The sequence below is a fragment of the Crocodylus porosus genome, unplaced genomic scaffold (genome assembly GCF_001723895.1).
Source record: "Crocodylus porosus isolate Cpor-Errol unplaced genomic scaffold, CroPor_comp1, whole genome shotgun sequence".
In the NCBI taxonomy this organism is placed as follows: Eukaryota; Metazoa; Chordata; order Crocodylia; family Crocodylidae; genus Crocodylus; species Crocodylus porosus.
In genome coordinates, this window is record NW_017728915.1 from 38,647,345 (window position 1) to 38,664,829 (window position 17,485).

The following is a 17,485-nucleotide window of genomic DNA, read 5'->3' on the forward strand; positions in this document are numbered from 1 at the left end:
TTAGAAATCTCTCAACATGTCTCCATTCGGTGAGCAGATCCAGCTCTCTGGGAAGTGTCACGTTATTAATGTCATCTTCCCTTCTGACACACTGATTTCGGCAGATAAATCAGAGATGTATGTAGTGTGTTCTACTATTTTAATGACAGTCCTTATAATTTACCATTTTGTCAGCTTCTGAAAGCAGAAAATGACTCTGGCAGGGTACTGCGTGCGCCTGCCACTCTAAGGCCCTGAAGCTGGCAGCCTCCAGGTGCCTGATGAGGGCAGCCATTTTAGGCTCAGGGCTCCCTATATAAACAAGGCAGTTTGGCTGCTGGAGGAGAGGCAACAACATCGCCTGGCCTGAGGGCTGCCGAGTTTCATCCGGAGGTGAGGGAGGAGTTGTAGGGGATGGTAGGAGGCTCCTGGTCCTGGGTATGACCGGAAACCACCCTGCCAAAAGTGGGTGGTCTGGTGGGACTCCCAGTGGTGCGGGAGCCCCCAGGAAATGCCAGGCCAGTGATCACCCCGGTGAAAAGCGGGTCAGTGTGCCTTAACCCCTAGCCCTCACCTTAGGGTGGGTCGTGGTACACCAGAGGTAGTTGTGAGAGTTTGAGACCCTGAGGAGGAGAGTTGGGGCCAGGCACGGCTACAGCCACCTGAGCCCACCTGCGGTGGGAAGCCCTGAGACCCCGAGTAAAGGGGGCATTATGAGTGCTGTGGAACCGCAGCGAGAGGGGGCAGTGATCAGAAGCCACAGATAGGGTGATGTGGAGCCCTGTGAAGAGAGAGGGGGCTCAGCCAGAAAGCGAGAGTGGAGCCCTGACCCCAATAAGTCCTCCACCGTTGGGAGGCAGAATGGGTCAAAGATAACACCAGTCGTAGCACCACGACCTGCTGCCCGGGGGGGGAGTGAGAGTCCCCTGTGAGACCCTGAGGCGCCAGTCATGGTGTGAGGTACCCCAGCTCCCCACCTCCGTAAAGAAGGACCCAGAGAGGGGGACCCTGGGATAAGAGTATGGGTCATACGTCAGGGCCTGCCAGAGCTTCCCCTGACTGGCCCAGGTGGGGGCCAGGACCAAGAGGGTCAGAAGGGCAAGGAGGCCCACCGAGAGGGACGCCCAAGAGCCAGGGGCCTGGGGTCCCAACTGGTCTGGAGGGGGCTGGGGCTAGGGTGAGCCGAAGGTCCCAGTGAAGGGACTGGTGCTGGCAGAGAACATCAGCGAGGCTTCGGCTGTGGTGTAGGGGAGGACTGGAGCTGCAGATAGTGCCCCCTAGCAGCAAGGCAGAAAATGGGCAGCCTCCAGCCTCCTGCCTAATTACATCTATTAATTAATCAATAAAGACCAAGACGTGGTGGGCAAGAAGGCGGGCAGTTAGCTCAAGAACAGGTGGGCGGGCCTTGCAGAGATCGGCCCCAGTAGCCTCCCGTTACAATGACCATAGCCCAATTTTGAAAATCAGGACTTCCCCCCAACCCAGCTTTCAAAGAGTGGGGTTAACCCTGTTTGACATCGTATACAAGTTTTCTTTTTTTTTTTTTTTTTTTTTTTTTTACATGTTAGAAGTGTAAGGATCTTGCATGTGTCACTGGGTTTGCAGTTGTAAAAAAAACCCAGTCTTGGGCACGGACACACACACACACACAGACACATGCAGGCAGACACTGTGAATACATCTTTACATGCAGAGATCTGGTTTCATCTCCTGCTGTGCTAATTGTGCGGTTGCATGGGCCTGGTTTAAAACTAGACACATACATAGCCTGGCACTTGAACCAGCTGCTTCTCGCAGTTTGACACACTTAAATTAGCAGCTCCTGCTGTGTACAGCAGAGTGATGGGACCTCTGAGTGAGGGACCACTCTATGGAAATAGATGCAGACCTTTACAGTAGAACTGGTGGGAGGAGAGTGACTTCTTGCTTATCCCCTTCTCTCAGCCTCAGCCAGTTGCTTGCAGGACAAGGCAGTTCTTCAGCAGAAAGCAGTCTGTTTGATGTGCTTAGATTAGCAGCTGCTGCTGTGAGAGAGAGAGAGAGTGATGGGACTTTCCAAACCTCCCATAGACTCGTTATCTGAGGGGAAAACTTGTGCAAATAAACTGGGCTTCTTGCCCTTTCAAGTATCATAGAATCAATGAGTGGGAAGGGACCTAGACAGATCATCGAGTCCGACCCCCTGCCATGGCCAGGAAGGAGTGCTGGGGGTGGCAGGGGTCATAAGACCCCAGCCAGGTGCCTATCCAGTCTCCTCTTGAAGATTTCCAGGGAAGGTGAGAGCACCACCACTCTGGGAAGCCTATTCCAGGCTCTGGCCACCCTACAGTGAAATAGTTCTTCCTAATATCTAACCTAAACCTCTCCTCCCGCAGCTTGTGGCCATTGTTCCTGGTGACTCCAAGGGGGACCCTGGGGAACAGACTTTCCCCGAGTCCCTGCTGGTGGCCCCTGATAAAATTGTAGGCAGCCACAAGATCCCCCCTCAGTCTCCTCTTGTGGAGACTGAAGAGATTCAGGTAGCAAGAATCTCAGGTAGCAAGAAACCGCAAGCAAGAATCTCAGCCTGGGCAGCCAGGTGAATCGCATATTGCCGGCAGTTGTAGCACCCCACGATGCTGTTGTAAAGTCACTTGACTCTGTAACTAGGTTTTGATGTACTCTGCTGGATTCCCTCCCCACCCCCTTAATGTTTTGGGAAGCTAGAGGTATTTGGATCAGACCTGATCTTCCTCTCCAAGTTTCTGCTCCTTTCTAAATGACTGCAGGTCGCACTTGGAGTCATGAGCTAGAGAAGGCCCAGTTAATCTAGTTTGTTTCAGTTCCTGTGCTTGGAAGTCTGAGTTTAAAATAACCTGTGTCCACAGGCCGTCAGGAACACCAGTGCCATGCATTGGTGTGAAACAGCTGAGTGCAAGCCACAGTCTAGCTGACCATCATTTTTTTCCTTCAGAATTCTTTCCTCCAACACCAACATTGAGCTGGAAACTAGATACAACACTAGCAGAATGAGTTACAGCCCGCTAGAACTGGCTAGTGCGATGCAGCCATTTTACCTAGGGAAGGGGAAGCGGGGAGTGCTCAGGAGCATGGGCAAGGGCACCCTCTTGCATTGCCAGGGACTGAGCAGGGTGTCACATGTCCTTTCTCTGCCTAGGTCGCGGTCCTTCTCATCTTCACCTTCTCCTTCCCCAACACCATCTCCGCACAAAGCGCCTGTGAAAGCTAAAGGGGAACCTGCACTGCCTGTTGGAAAAGGGTAAGCCTTCCTGTCTGCTTGGAACACAGGGCATGAGAAGTGGCCTGGAATTACTTGACCTTGGGGCTTTTATGGGATCGGGGGGGGTGGAGTCCTGGCCCTCTTTTTCCCTTCATGCTAGAAATTGAAGCCAGAATGTCCTTTGAGTAGATGGGCATTAAGTTTTGAGCATTTGAGGATGTAGCAGCTCTAAAAATAGCAACTCCTTACTTGGAAAAAGTAGCTCACATTGGAGCTCCAGAAGCGGATGGGTGGGTGCACACTTCTTCAGTTGGAAATAATGAGCCAACAAGCCTAAAATCTGGTAGAGAAGCTTCTACTGATAGCTTTAGTCTCTTGGCTGCCACTTGCCTGAGCGAGTCGCATTACAGTAGAGGGAGATATCTGTGTACCCGCATGCAAATTAAAACAAACACTACAGTTCTGTCAACTGAAGTGTTTGTTTAAGTGCTTATGTCACCACTCGTGCCTTCTTTTTAATTTTTGTTTGATATTTCGCAACCTCCTGTTGTCATAAAATAGGAAGTTGGGTTTATGGGAGGATGTGTCACTACTAGAGTGACGTCATTCTTACTGGTTACCTAAAAGCCATTTACGAAAGACCTCCAACTTTGAGGCTTTGCTGCAGCTGGTCCATAACCATGGGTGTTCACCTAATGCGGGCTTTGCTCATCTTGACCTTGGGTCAGCATATCATGAGCCTCTAAGCTGCTTTGGATGCCACCTTTTATATGTGGTCACCTGCTAGACAGACATGGGGAATTCTGCTTTCTTTGATTTACTCGACATCACACCTGTTTAATATTTGGTGTTCCACAATGGAGGAAGCAAACCTGTAATATATTACACAGGCAGGAAACAATAGGTGGTTCTTCTGTAATCCAGTCACTTCTAGCACAGTTAATAATGGGTGTGGCATCACTATCAGTACACTGGGTGATAAACAACTATTGACAGTGATCATGAGCCTCATAAAAAGCACGACTTGATTGAGCTGACATCCCTTTGCCATTTAGTACCCTCATCATAAAAGCTGGAAGTGATGCCCAAGGACACTTGTGGTGATCATATGTAACCTCAACCATAAAATGCAATGGTCAAGATCAGGGGCTTGCACCTTGAAATTGAGGTTGGCACAAACCAGTTCATTTTCATGTGCACAGGACTGGCTCAGAAATATGTGCCCAAGGCAAGAGGTTGTGCGTGGCTTGTTGAGCCCAGCACTGTATTTCATCAGGGGTGTGTGCTGGATACATGTATAACACAAGAAGCTCATTGGAAGTAGGCCCTGTGAAATAACCTGTACACTGGGGGAGTGGGTTCTCACCAAGATCATGATGTAATCACATGTCTCTTTTGAAACCAGTTTGTGTTGGTGAAGTACACGTTGCATTCCCTTTTCCAAAAGTCCCCAGTTAAGGCGATGAATCTCAGGTTTCACTAGTGGGAAGTAGTGGTGCATTGCATTGCTTCTGAAACCCCCTGTGGCATGTGCCAGAGCTCAGTCACAAACAAGAGCATCAAGCCCTGTTTTCGCTTTACAGTGAGAAGTCTGTGAAGAAACTAGCTGCCTTGCCAGCCCCTCAGCCACTGACTAAAATTACAGCAGCTGCCTCAGAGCCAGCCAAGCCAGGGGATAATAGAGAGGCCAGGAGGAAGGAGCGTCAGACGAGGACTCCGCCCCGGAGGTAAGAGGAGCGGAGGAGGGCTCGTCCCCTATGTGATCAAGGAGCCCTTTTCCTTGCTCCCTAGACTCCCCAGGAGTAAGGGGCTGGTATATGAAAACAAACCAGGCTGGGCTTCTCCTCGGTGTCTGCAGCGGTAGATACATGAAGCACACCACTAGTGAACTTGCACAGGATAGGGAAAATGCATGTGGATCGAGGTGTGCAGCTGCTGGTAAAGCAAAGGAAGCTGGGAGCCACCAGGAATCCAGAGAAGAAGCTGCTTAAGGAAATAATGGAGCAGCAGCTGATGTGGGGTTGATAATGGAGCAGCTGATGCCTAGTGTACCCCAGACACATCTAATGCTGAGAGAGTTTCTGCCCAGCCCAAGAGATGCTTAACTTCCCTCCCTTCCCGTAGGCAGAGGAGAGAGAGACAACCCTGCTTTTTGTGATGCGGGTGCCTCCAGTAAAAAGCTTACCAGCTGCCATGCCCCAGTTTTAATCTCCGTCTCGGCTGGGTGCAGCCAGTCTCCTGTCTTCGTAAGAGACTCGTTCTCTCTTTGTCATTCCGCTTGTTATGCTTAGTTCTTAGCTTGGCAAGGAGCAGTTGCCCTCGTTCCTTAATAGTGACTAGAGAACAGCATTGGGAAACCTGACTTGCCTCTGTCTCAACCTGGAGGTGGGTTGCTAAGATAAATGCCTTTTCCCCTATTCAAAAAAAAAAAAGAAAGAAATTAGTAGCTCTGGGTTATGCTGACATGGGTTAATGCCAGGTGTCCTTTGGCACATCCCACGTCCTCCAAAGTTCAGAGCTGCATGTAGGTGTTCTCACGCTAGAAGGTGGAACGCTCTGTCCCTAGCTTGTAAATAAGACGATCAGGCCCAATTAAGTATGTGGTAGCGAGCTAATCCCCAGAAAGGAGTCCAGCCTCCTAGCCAGCAGCACAATCTTGTGCAATTAACAATTTCCTTTGTAGGAAAACACCATTTCTCATCCCAGAGAACAGGAGTAAGATGCTGTAGCCGAGGCCAGGCTTTGTTTAGTGCTGACCAACATCCTTCTGTCCTGCACAGAATACTTGCTGTCCAGAAGCAGGCTGCTTACTCACAGGGCAGGATGGGAATGCCTCGTTTGAAACGCATCCACAACCAAGACATTGACCTAGCTCTTTACTTTCCTGACCAGTGTAAATCAACACCTATCTGCATTGATGTGTCTCGTTCCCCGTTGACCAGGCACCCAAGTAAACACCCTATTGCAACTGTTTCTTCACTGACCAGCCTCAGGGGAGAGTGACTTCTTTTGTTCTGTTGCAGGCGGACCGTAAGTGGCAGCATTAGTGGCAGCGCCAGCAGCTACAGTGGCTCCAGCTCCCGCTCTAGGTCCTTGTCTCGGTCTCTCTCCAGATCTCATTCTCGATCAACATCTGCCTCAGTTTCCCCCTCCCGATCTGGGTCCAGAAAATCCAGGTAAAGCCTCACACTTCCCAGGCTTGGCCAGAAGGTAACAAAATCCCGTGTGTAACTGTTGTGTGTCATGGGTTTGAGAGTCTGTTGCAAGAAAATGTTCCTTAAGAGAAGGCTGCATGGGGAGAGGATGCTTTGCTTGCGGTATATAAATGTGCCCTAAACTTTAGGGAAATGAAGGCAGAAACTCTTGAGAGTTGCTGTATTAACTCACAGTAAGAAATGATGAAATGAGGCTGAGCATGAACCATCAGTATTCATACTGAGTTGAAGTTACAGCCTCCTTGCCTCATTTGCCAATCTTAATTGAGCTCTGACCTTCCTGCTGGGGAGATATTCCCTGAATTCCTTATTTCTGGGCTAATAGGCCTTTGGTGTACAGCATCACTGCTATTCCAAACCCTTCCTAAATGTAGTTCTCAAACCTCTCTAGGGAAGATACCTGACCTGTCAGCAGTGTTTGCTCAAGGTATTCAGAAGATCTGCCCAGTAGCAGTGCTTTGCGCTGTTATCCCATCTGCTGATGAGGCTGTAAGACCAGTTCCTGTTGTGCATTTAGCCCCAAGACACCATTCTTTTAAGAGAACAGTGGTGTGGCTGTTAGCAATCCACACATTCCACTAAAACTTTAGGAAGAAGTTCAGGAACAAGTCCATGTCGCCGTGAATTGGGAAGTCTGGTTCAAATGCAGGAGTCTTTCTGAATCTCTGTAAGCTGTTATACTTTCCGTTTCACCTAAGTTCTCATGCACTTGTGCTCCGTACCCAAGGTAGCCTAACAGAAGCTGGCTCGAATCCAGGCTGATTCACTGGTCTGAGCACTGCAGGATGGCAAGGTTGAATGTCACCATTATTTTCTGAGGATGCAAAGGGGTGCTGCTGCCTTGTCTTGTTCAGTGTGTGCAGGTGTCTGGGAGGCAGTCTGCCTCCTGCGATATGCTCTCTTCATACCAAGTCATTCTGCAAGTTTGCAGATGATCCCTGGTGCTTGTACAGATAACTGAGGTTGGAGGGCAGAGTGGGACAGTAAGTCAGCCCTGCTGAAGCATGAAACACAAGGCAGGTGGTGTGTTCACTTCCTTGTGACATGCTGCTGGTGAGAGCTGCCTGCACAGGCCAGCCTGTATCGGAGCATCGTGCCTGCTCCGGTTTCCAGGACCAAAGTGCTTCCTGCCCATGTGCCCAAGCCAGCAGGTGTTCCTGTCATAGAGATGGGCAGAACTTCAGCCCTGGACTCCTGGCTCTCCAAGCCCCCACCTCTTCTTCAGTCCCTTCTTCCCTGAACCCACTTCTACCACCACTGCCTTAGCTGTTGCTGCTGCTGGCAGGCATGTGCTGCTGCCGCTGTGGAGTAGCCCACTGGCAGAAGCTCTGCTTGGACATATGCAGCCTGGCTTGAAATTTCCCCCTGGGATTCTCCTAGCAGCATGGCAGCACCAGCACGTGCCAGCCCTCCAAGCGCTCTCTCAGCTGCTTTGGCAGTTCTGGTCGCTGTGAGCTAGCAAAGCTGGGGCTGCTCAGGTCCATCTGTCACCAATTGTGTAGGCAGAGCTTGTAACATACTGTTCCTTTTCCTGGATTTCCTTGGGTGTTGGATCATGGGCCGAGGGCAAGGACTACCGTTTCTTTCTCTGACACTGCCAGGTGCAAAGTTTGCATTAAAATAACAGTCCTTCTCCAGCATCACCCTCCTTCCTTGTGCTATGTCTGGATAGTCTTTACAGTCTCAAAACCTTCTGTCTGGAATACAGGTCAGGAACAACTCTCTGGATCATTATTTAAAGTGAATGTGTTGGGCAACATTAGGTGCACAAGGGTCTTTATAAAAGTTGCAGCCCAAGCAGATTGTTCTTGCTTACGTTGGGGAATAATGACCCATCTAGTTCACTTAACTGAGTAGAAACGATTGGAGATGTTTGTTCTGTGCCCGACACGTTTCGAGGCTTGATGTCCTCCGCCCTGGACATGGCCTTCTCGTCTGGCCCCGGGCACCACTTACCTCGGCAGTTCTCTGACTCGTGAACAGCACCTCAACCCAGGCGGGGCATTGACGCCAAGGTGCTCTCCGGACTGTAGGCAGCTTCCATGCATCCTCTGCTGTACGCAGCCATCAGCACATACCTGCTTGCGTTCCCGATGCAGGTCCCTGAGTGTGAGCAGCGTCTCCTCCGTCTCTAGTGCCTCGTCCAGTAGCAGTTCCGTGCGCAGTGCTGACTCGGAAGACATGTATGCTGACCTGGCCAGTCCAGTCTCCTCTGCCAGCTCCCGGTCCCTAACCCCAGCGCAGCAGAAGAAAGGTAGAGGTATCTGCCTTTGCAATTACTAATGGGATCCCAGGGAAGGAGCGGAGGGGCAAGATGTGCTTGCGTGGTGGTCCCAGGTACTGCATGGCACCTGCTAGGTAGGTGCAGGTAGGGGAGCGGGCTTGTATAGGCCAAGAGAGTCTGAGGTTGTCTGCTTTCAGCCCTCCATGCTAAGAAGATGTGAAGTGGCCTCGTTGGAGCCCTTGTGTCCATACCTGCATGGCTGCCTGAGCAGGTCTCTCCTTGTCCTTTGGATGCCCATTCCCCATCGCTCCTGCCTTTCTCATCATGCCCTAAGAAAGGCTGAGCTTCCAGCCCCATCTGCTGGGAGGCCTGGCTTATAAAGCCCCAGTTTGCTCTTCCCAGACCCCAGCAGAACCTGACATGAGCCCCTGTCACTCCTTACCTGACACTGTGTTCAAATTTCCCCAGGGGAGAGAACTGGTTTCCTTCAGCTCTCAGTGCTGGGGGGCTGCATGCTGTAGGCCCCCAAAGCACCTTTCTGCCTTGCCCCTGGAGGGGAGGAGGGGTGGAAGGGTTTATGGCAAGGCTTCTGGTTCCAGCAGGAAAAACAAAGAAAGAAGATAGCACCAAGGAAGAGAAACGGAAACGGGAGACGCCTGCCCAGGCCCTGAAGTCGGCCAAGCCTGCTCCTGGAAGCAAATCCCAGCAGCTGCTCCCATCCCAGCAGCCCGCAGCACCCCAGGCTCAGCAGGGTGGCTTCAGCGCCCACAAGGAGATCAAACTGACACTGTTAAACAAGGTGAGTGCCCGGGCCTGTTCTCCAGCTGTTCCCCAGGGAAGCGGGGGCAGGATCAGCACCTGGGCCTCTGGGCTGGGGTGGAGCATGGGGGGTTGCCCTGTCTGCCCTCACTTTTGGCTCTATTTATCTGTGCTGGAACCTTTGTTGGTCTTCTTTACGGGCACTATGCTGCCTCTGGGGCAAGCGGTCAGGCAGAAGGTCCCGTCCTTCAGTGAGGGGCACCATTGTGCTCCTGACCCCATGACGGGGTGACAGGCAGTTCAGTTCCTTGCTGCAGTGGGGTGTTGGCCCCAGTGTCCAGATCAGGTCCGGGCCAGAGCAGCGACTTCAGCCAGCCTCAGTTACCTTTGCCATTTCCAGCACCGAGGAAACCTTGCTTTGCTTCTGTGCCCTAAACTCAAGCAAGCTCTGTTACTGCAGGTGAATGGGATCCTGGTTGTAAAGACTGGTAGGTTCCTGTGGTACAGGGTACACTGGGTGAACAGAAGGCCTGCACTGGGGGATACTCTGCATTATAGGATACAGTGTTGGAATCCCATCCCCCAGGAGACCACCCAAAATGCCACTGCTTTTATTCCCTTTTGCCCTGAGCTGTAAAACATCCCACCAGAAGCATGGCTGGACATAGCTGCAGTGCACAGCTAAGCGTTCCCATTCGTTATAGTGGTGAATTCTTGTGCACACTGCATGACTCCTTCCTAGGCAGGCACTTAGTGGTTCAAGTGGCTAGTGCACAGGGAGGGCATCTTCCAGGCCACTTCTAGGAGCACCGTGAAGATCCCAGGCCAGCATGCCTGGCTGATATGGCAACTCCAGGGCTGGAATTGCCAGCCACCCCCATCCCCTCTGTCTGCTTCCCTTTCAGGCAGCTGATAAAGGCAGCAGGAAGAGATATGAGCCAGCAGACAAGGACCGGCAAGCCTCTCCACCAGCCAAGCGAGCCAACCTGTCGCCTGACAGAGGTGAGGAGTACGAGAGATGAACCCATGCACACAGGGCAGGCAGTGGGTTAGGTTTACAGAGGCTTTTGCTTCAGAATATGCCTGGGAAGTGGAGAAATTGCTGGCACGCACTCCGCCAAGATCTGGGGTGCCTTCCTTCTCCTAAACAGGTAGTTACTATGGGGCATCTCATGCACATAAGCCACCTGCTGTAAAATGCCCAGCCTCAGACTGCAGGTGCCTTGTCTCCGCTCTCTTGTGTGGCCTCCCCTGCGTGCTTCTTCCCTGCTGTTGTCCTTTGCTGTGGCAGGCTGAGTCCGCAAACTCTGAGAAATGCCCAGGTCTGGAGCTCTCATCCAGCTGGTGTGGTCATCCCAACCCTCTGATCCAGGCATCAATAGTGTCCTGGCCAAATGATCTGTGAAAAGGCTGCTTAAAGCAGTCTAGCAGGCTTTGCAGCCTCTCCGCTCCCCACTTCAGTGGGTCAGATCTGAACCCCTTGCTGCTATGCATTGTCCACTAGCACCTAGAAGTTGGGTCCTGCTAGAACCGGGTTAGATAACCGGCTACAACAAGGGCTGCAGTCTGCCATGGGTGTTGCTAAAGAACAGCCAAGAGGTGGTCAGTAGGGGAGGTGCACCTGCTCAGGCCTGAGTTGTACCAGCTGGTTGGGCCATGTGATGTTTTCCCCAGACGCCTCTATCAGTGCATCGTGTTGACTGTGGCTGGCAGCCAGAAATAATTTTCTGAGTGCTGTCATAACCCTTTTGCATTCCATCACTGCAGAGGTGACTGGGGAAATCAGGCAAGGTGAAAGATCAGGAGGACATAGTTCACGGCTACTGTCAGTCTGCTCACACAGTCAAAAGCTCCTGCCGTCAGTGGTCTGGAGCCTGGCTGACCGCTGCGACCACGCTCTTGACTTGCTGAGTGCCCAGGGAGGTGGCAGGCAGGAAGCGCAGTCCTCCTGAGCCTCCTGTCGCGTGCCTGCAGCGAGGAGCTTGCCCGAATACAGTGCAAGGCAGCGTGTTGCTTCAGGTGTCTTCTGTTCAATTTTAGGCAGGCCTGCAGGTACACGGGGCACCATCTGGGCAGATGCAACAGTGATGGCCTAAAAACCCAACAGGAGGGCTGTGCTCTGGCAACCACAGAGACAAGGGGATAAAGCCATCTGCCTTGCATGCCTGGGGCGGGAGTGTGCTTCGGATAGGTCAGCAAGTGCTTGTCATGATGCTACAGCCAGGACTGTCTTGATTGGCACAACTCAGTCCTGCTAGGGACCAGTTCTGCTCGGAGCACTGCAGCAGGGTTTGGCAGCAGGCCAGGGCTGACAGGCCTTTCCTTTCCAGTAGGTGCTCGTGATAGGAAACCCGCCGGGAGGCTCTCCTCACCCAAGCAAGAGCGCCAGAGAGGCCAGAACCCCAAGCCCACCCCTGCACAGGCTGACAGGTCAGTACGTCCCCCTGTCCTGGCTGCGTGATGCTCCATGTGCACTGGTTTTGCCTTGGCTTGTCGTCTGGGGGGGTGGCTGCACACTCAAGGACTAGAGCAGGGACCGCTTCATTCACGCTGCAAAACGGGGATGGCCCTCAACAGCAAGGAGCCAGGGTCAAACCCATGTTGGGTTCAAGGGAACTGGGATGACACCTGTGTGAGGGAGCATGGGGACTTGGTGCTACCATGCCACAGCATGCGCCCACAGCTCCTGGGCCTATTTCCCTTGCAGTAGAACAGGGTCTGTCTGTCCCCTTGAGACACCCCACCCGCCCCCCCCCGTGCCACTCCTCGTTTTAAAGTACTTTGCGGGTCCTGTGGGCAGATGGACACCAGCAGTGAGGATGTCAGCTCTGCAGCTCCGTAAGCAAAACCAGCTGTAGCCTGTGGAGCTCAGGTTGCATAGCCCTCCATGAGCACTGCTCTGGCTCGGAGACCCCGGAGGGCTCAGGCCACGGTGTGTCCTCTCTCAGCTGCCCATTGTGCACCACTGCATTTCTTCTTTCTGACCTGGGGGGAGAACAAATGACTCCAGGCCAGGCCTCAAGCCCTGATGATAGGGACCGTGGTGTAGCCTGCTCATTGTTCATCCTGTGTGATCTCAGATGAGTGCAGGGCCCATTGACTGCACCCCGAGAGAATGAGGGGTGTGGAGTCGGGGGCTTGCTACATTAGCCAGGAGTGGGCTGTCACCATAGTTTGTTCTGGGACCCCTGGGCTGGTGATGGCTTTAGTCCAGCGTGCCACGTGGGTCCCATACACCATGGCTTTGTGCTTCCTAGCTCCCGCCCTGCCGGAACATGGGCAAGTGCTGCAAGCAGCATGGCTGCATCCCACACAGCCTGTGCCATGAGGTTAATGCTGCCCTCTTCCTCAGTTGAGAGGCCAGGCGCATGAGTCTCCTTGTCTCATGGGAAGTGGAGCAAAGCCCACTGTAAAAATTCCAGGCCTCGTGATGCTCGGCTGTTGGCAGGATGTTGTCCTTCCTCAGCAGCCCAGCGGTGCGGCCAGGACCATATTCACTGACTGCCAGAGTGAATGTCGACTCTGCTAGAGTGACATTTGCTAGCTCCCAACCTTGTGCCCATCACTGTGGCAGGCGGGTAATGCCAAGGGCTGCAAGAGCACCAAGTTCAAGGGCTAGCAGGGAAGGGAAGGAAGAGCCCATTTGCGGCAGCCGGCAGCTCACCCCCCACTGTTCCCCTTCCCGGTTTCAAGCACTTCCCAGTTCACATGTGAACAGCCAGAGTTAACACTTCTCCCCGTGTGACCTGCTCCCATCAGGTTCTCAGGACAGCTCCTCTGGAGACAGGTGACAGGAAGAGCATGTTAGGCCAGGCTGTAGCCTGGTCCTGTGACCGTCGGCTGGCAGTCATGTGCAGGGTTATCTACAGCGTGACGTAATCCCCGGTGCTGGGGCGGGAGAGCACCGTGCTGCACTTCCTGGCTTCCGCATGTTATTGCCTGCTCCCTCGTGGAAGCAGGGTCCTTCACCCCCACGGCACAGGGCAGGGCAATTAGTTGAATCTCCTGCAAGTGGAGCTGTCAGGCTCTAGTATTCAGTCCCATCTCCCATCCTTCCTCTGCAGCCTCGCGTCTGCGTGGCTCCGGGCCCGTGTTCAGTGCTGGTCTTGAGCCAGAATCAGTGTTTGCAGGACAGCGACCCCTTTGTGATCCAGCCATCCCTGCTCACTATGCACGCTCTCTCTCTCTCCTCCCATTAGGAAACGCCAGCTTTCGCCCCAATCCAAGAGCTCCAGCAAAGTCACGAGCGTCCCAGGCAAGGCGTCCGAGCCAGGCGCGCCAGCTGCCAGCGCCAAGGCGGGCAAGTCCAGCACACTGTCGCGGCGGGAGGAGCTCCTGAAGCAGCTGAAAGCGGTGGAAGATGCCATCGCTCGCAAAAGGGCCAAAATCCCCGGGAAAGTATAGTTGGGCGCGGCCGCAGTCCCGCCTCGGCCTGGCCTAGCGACTCTGAGCTGTTTTTATACGTAGCACGACGCGGCCACTCTGGATTCGGTGGTTCCGTCTGATGATGATTTTTTTTTTTTTTTATTTTGGCCACGGTTCTTTTAAAACAAAAAAATTTCCAAGTTTGGCAGCAGCGAACACGCAAATGATGCGACTCACCCCGGCTCCTACCCTAGGGCCATGCGGCGGGGGCCGCCAGCCCCGCAAGACAGACCGAGCCGGCACCATGACGGAGGTCCAGCCACCCCGCCAGGTTTTCCATGTAAATTATGCACAGAGGACTCCAGATCGCAGCCCTGTTGGATACGTTCACTACTTTCCTCTCTCTTTCTTTCTCTTTCTCTCTCTTTCTCTCTGCCCCCCCCAGCCCATTTCTCTCTGCCTTCTCCTCTTTGCTAGCCATGAGTTGTATTCTTCTAGTTAGCCTTGCTGTGTGGTTGAGTGTCTTCAGCAATGCAGTTCTATATACTGTGTAACGAGAACCGAAAACTGCTGTGAACTACTGGCGACATCATCTTCTTCCTGCCCTCCAGCCCTCCCCCAGGAGCAAGACAAATATATATATATTCTTGACGAAAGTCTGATTGGGAAATACAACCTGTCTTTTATTTTAAGCATCAGATTGTTTTAGTTGATTTAAAAAAACAAAAAAACCACAAACAAAAAAAAACAAAAAACCACCCTGCAAAGGTCTTGGGATGTCTGTCTGACGAGGAGGGTCTTTTTTTGAGGGGTCTCCCCGAAATAAAGTATTTTGATAAACAGTTCTTCCCATCCTGTCTGTTCTCTTCGGGGTGCCCCCATCTGTGCCCACCCCTGGCCTCTGATTCTTCCAGCGGGGTATTGCTGCCCCCTACTGAGCCACATAGCTGCAGGTGCCATCTGCCAGGGCTTGGAAACCCAGGAGCTTGCATCACGGCTGGCCTCTGACCACAGGTTGAATGTCTTGCCCTTTGCAAGCATGAGCTGTCTCCGCATGCAGCTCTGGCACGTGCCGGTACCGCAGCTGCGTGTGGAGGGAGCAGTGCTGCGAGCCTGGCTCTTCAGAAGGTGGGAAACTGAGGCACGGCTGTTAAGGGAAATACCCTGGTTCAGCAGCAGCACCCTGTCCCACTGTGCTGGGTGACCTCTGACTGCAAGTGAAGGCAGGGGCATTGCGTGCACTGGAGCTGCTGGCACCAGGGGTGAACGGTGCCTTCCAGGCCGAGGAGGAGGGTGACCCTGCTGGCTCTGTGAGCGGTGTAAATGCAGCTGCCGAGATGTCGTCATGGTTGTATGTGACACTAATGCGTGGCTGCTGCTGCAGTGGTGGGAGCTGGCTTAACCCCTCCCTGCGCAGCAGTGGCACCGCCTGTGTGCTAGTAGCTACCTCCCAAGGAGATTTACCCTTGCAGAGTTGCACTGAGCTCCACCCTGCAAGCCCTGTGTAGCAGCTGGAAGGAGCACGCGTCTGGCTGGCTTGAACTGCCCCCACTGGGTGCCCAGGAGCCCGGGCCTCTTCCCCCCTGAGCGCCAGCCAGCGCCGCAGCTTCTGGTCGCATTGTTTCCCCTGTTTCCATCCCCGTAAGGGCATGCATATTTCCACCCTGGCGCTTGCCGGCTGCTGCAATCTCGCCATCTCTGCGGACAGGAGCAATCTGGCTGTGGTCAGCAGCGACATGTCCTAGGGCAGCTTAGGCAGATGTCCCAAGATGGGCTGTGCGCGGGTCTCCAGGGCGTGAGAACCTGCAGGGTTAGCCGGGACAGGCTCCGCTCTCTGCCGCATCTGCGGGACAGGGGCTCTCCTGCCCCGCGACAAGGGCTGAAGCCCCCCGCACATACCCCGCCATCAGTGTGTCGTGCAGTGGGGCAGTGGCACCCAATAGCTATACACAAGTGAGCACAGGGCAGCCCCAGGCATTGCTCCCATGCTGCGATGGGGGCACCCCCTGACCCTGAGTCTGGGCGAGGGGCTGCTCAAAGGCAAGCCTTGCGTTCCTGCCATGCTGCCTTTGCACACGTGCAGCAGGTGCAGACGTGGGCCCAGGGATGTGGCTGCCACCGGCCCCACAGACACCGCGGTGGGAGACACGAGCTGGGCCTGGCCCTGGCAGGGGGGAATTCTCTCGGGGTGGCCCCTGCAGGTCTTCCTGCCCCACCCTCGCAGTGTCATAAAACCACCCCCTGCTTCTATGCCCCGGTGCCCTTTTCCTGGGTTGCCCAACATGGGACTTCTGGGCCTTGCTTCAGTGCCGGGCTTGGTACCAGGGAAGGAATGTGGCCGTGACGTCGCCGCCTGCTCTTGCGAAAGGGGCTCCGGGCCACCGTGGCTTGGGCAGGGGGGCACCCCCCCACGGCCCCTTGTGCAAGGGAAGCACTTGATCTCCATGCCTGTGCAGGACCCTGAGCAACACCCCCACCCCATCCATCCCAGCAGGAGGGGGCTGCCAGGGATGCCCGGACCGGGGATGGGAGGGAGCTTGTGGGCTGTGGTCCAAGCTGCTGCCCTGGCGTCAGACACCCAGAGATGTGGAGGAGGGAGGTGGACACCGAGCGAGGCAGGTGCTGGCTGGCAGATTGGTAGGCATGCTGCAAAAGGGGAGCAAGCACGACCCACCCCGCAGCAAGGCTGTGAATGCACCCCAGCATCAGCCAGTGCAGAAGGGCAACAGGCTCAGTGCCCAGGGACCTGGGCACGGGCTGGGGGGGGGCGCGTGTCCAACGCCATCTGGGTCACGGGCACCCGGCTGCAATGTTGGCAGAGATGACCGTTTCCCTCCTGGCAAGGGCACAGCAGGCTAACCCTTCATAGCTGCCACCCCCCTCCGTGCCCAGCCCTGCTGCTAATATGGGGCGGGCGGCTCCCCGCTTCCAAGTGGGAGCTCCCCTCACCGGTGTTTCTGAGGCTCTGCTCTGTGTTTCTGGGTCTCAGGCAGATGCCCCCAGTGCCCGGGATCTGTGCCTCTTCTGCCAGCAGCTCCCCCCCCCCCGCCTTGGATGCAGCTCCCTGGACCAGGGCAGCCCACCACCCCCCGGGGCCTGCTTGCACCCCGGTCTCCCTGCTTGCAGGAACATCAGCTGCCCAGCCCCTGCCCCAGGTCTGGTTCTGTCTCAGCCCCCACCACATCAGCCCAGAGCCCCCATCCCTGTGAGGGGGGCAGCACCAAGGAGAGGAGCAGCCAGCTCTCAGGAGGTGGGGGGAATCCAGCCTGCAGGGTCTAGGCAGGGTCCCTGCTGGAGCCTGCAGGGAAAAGCCGGATCCCCCCCGCCCCCGCCTTGCTTACTAATCCCCTTCTCAAATGCACCAGGGAAATGATTAATGGCAGCAGGAAAAGAAAGAGAGCAGCCACACAGAAGGAAGTCCGCTGGGAAATCTCCCCAGGGCAGGAGGAAGAGATGCAATGCTTGGAGTTTCCAGGTGCGTTCATCACCTGTGCAGGCTATATAAGCACCGTGGCCAGGAGCCCGGCTAGACAGCACCCGCCAGGCCCCAAGGGCAGCCAGACACTGCAGCCGGGACAGCAACAGGGCTCTGCGCACCCAAGACACGTCTGGCTCTGCTCCCAGCCATGTCACCCTCCACCCAGGCATCCCCTGCCATGGTAAGGGCCTGCCAGTGCCCGCACCCAGCTGCACGGCGCTGACTCAGCCCCAGCCGGGCTGGCA

General features: G+C 54.6%; 1 protein-coding gene across 11 annotated transcripts in view; it reads left to right on the plus strand.

The window, feature by feature from the left end:
* Positions 1-14,607, plus strand: part of ZC3H18 (zinc finger CCCH-type containing 18) — a 45,243-nt gene extending 30,636 nt beyond the window's left edge. For 4 of the 11 annotated variants that reach the window (XM_019536013.1, XM_019536022.1, XM_019536018.1 and 1 more), the window contains 8 exons: positions 3,137-3,238; positions 4,783-4,926; positions 6,223-6,375; positions 8,514-8,674; positions 9,238-9,437; positions 10,303-10,399; positions 11,728-11,827; positions 13,597-14,607. In XM_019536013.1, the coding sequence (XP_019391558.1) occupies positions 3,137-3,238; positions 4,783-4,926; positions 6,223-6,375; positions 8,514-8,674; positions 9,238-9,437; positions 10,303-10,399; positions 11,728-11,827; positions 13,597-13,801 (1,162 nt within the window). In that variant the 3' untranslated portion in view covers positions 13,802-14,607. The remainder of the gene's footprint in view (positions 1-3,136; positions 3,239-4,782; positions 4,927-6,222; positions 6,376-8,513; positions 8,675-9,237; positions 9,438-10,302; positions 10,400-11,727; positions 11,828-13,596) is intronic. The other 7 variants (XM_019536017.1, XM_019536023.1, XM_019536015.1 and 4 more) reach the window with 6 other exon arrangements.
* Positions 14,608-17,485: the final 2,878 nt, after the last annotated feature.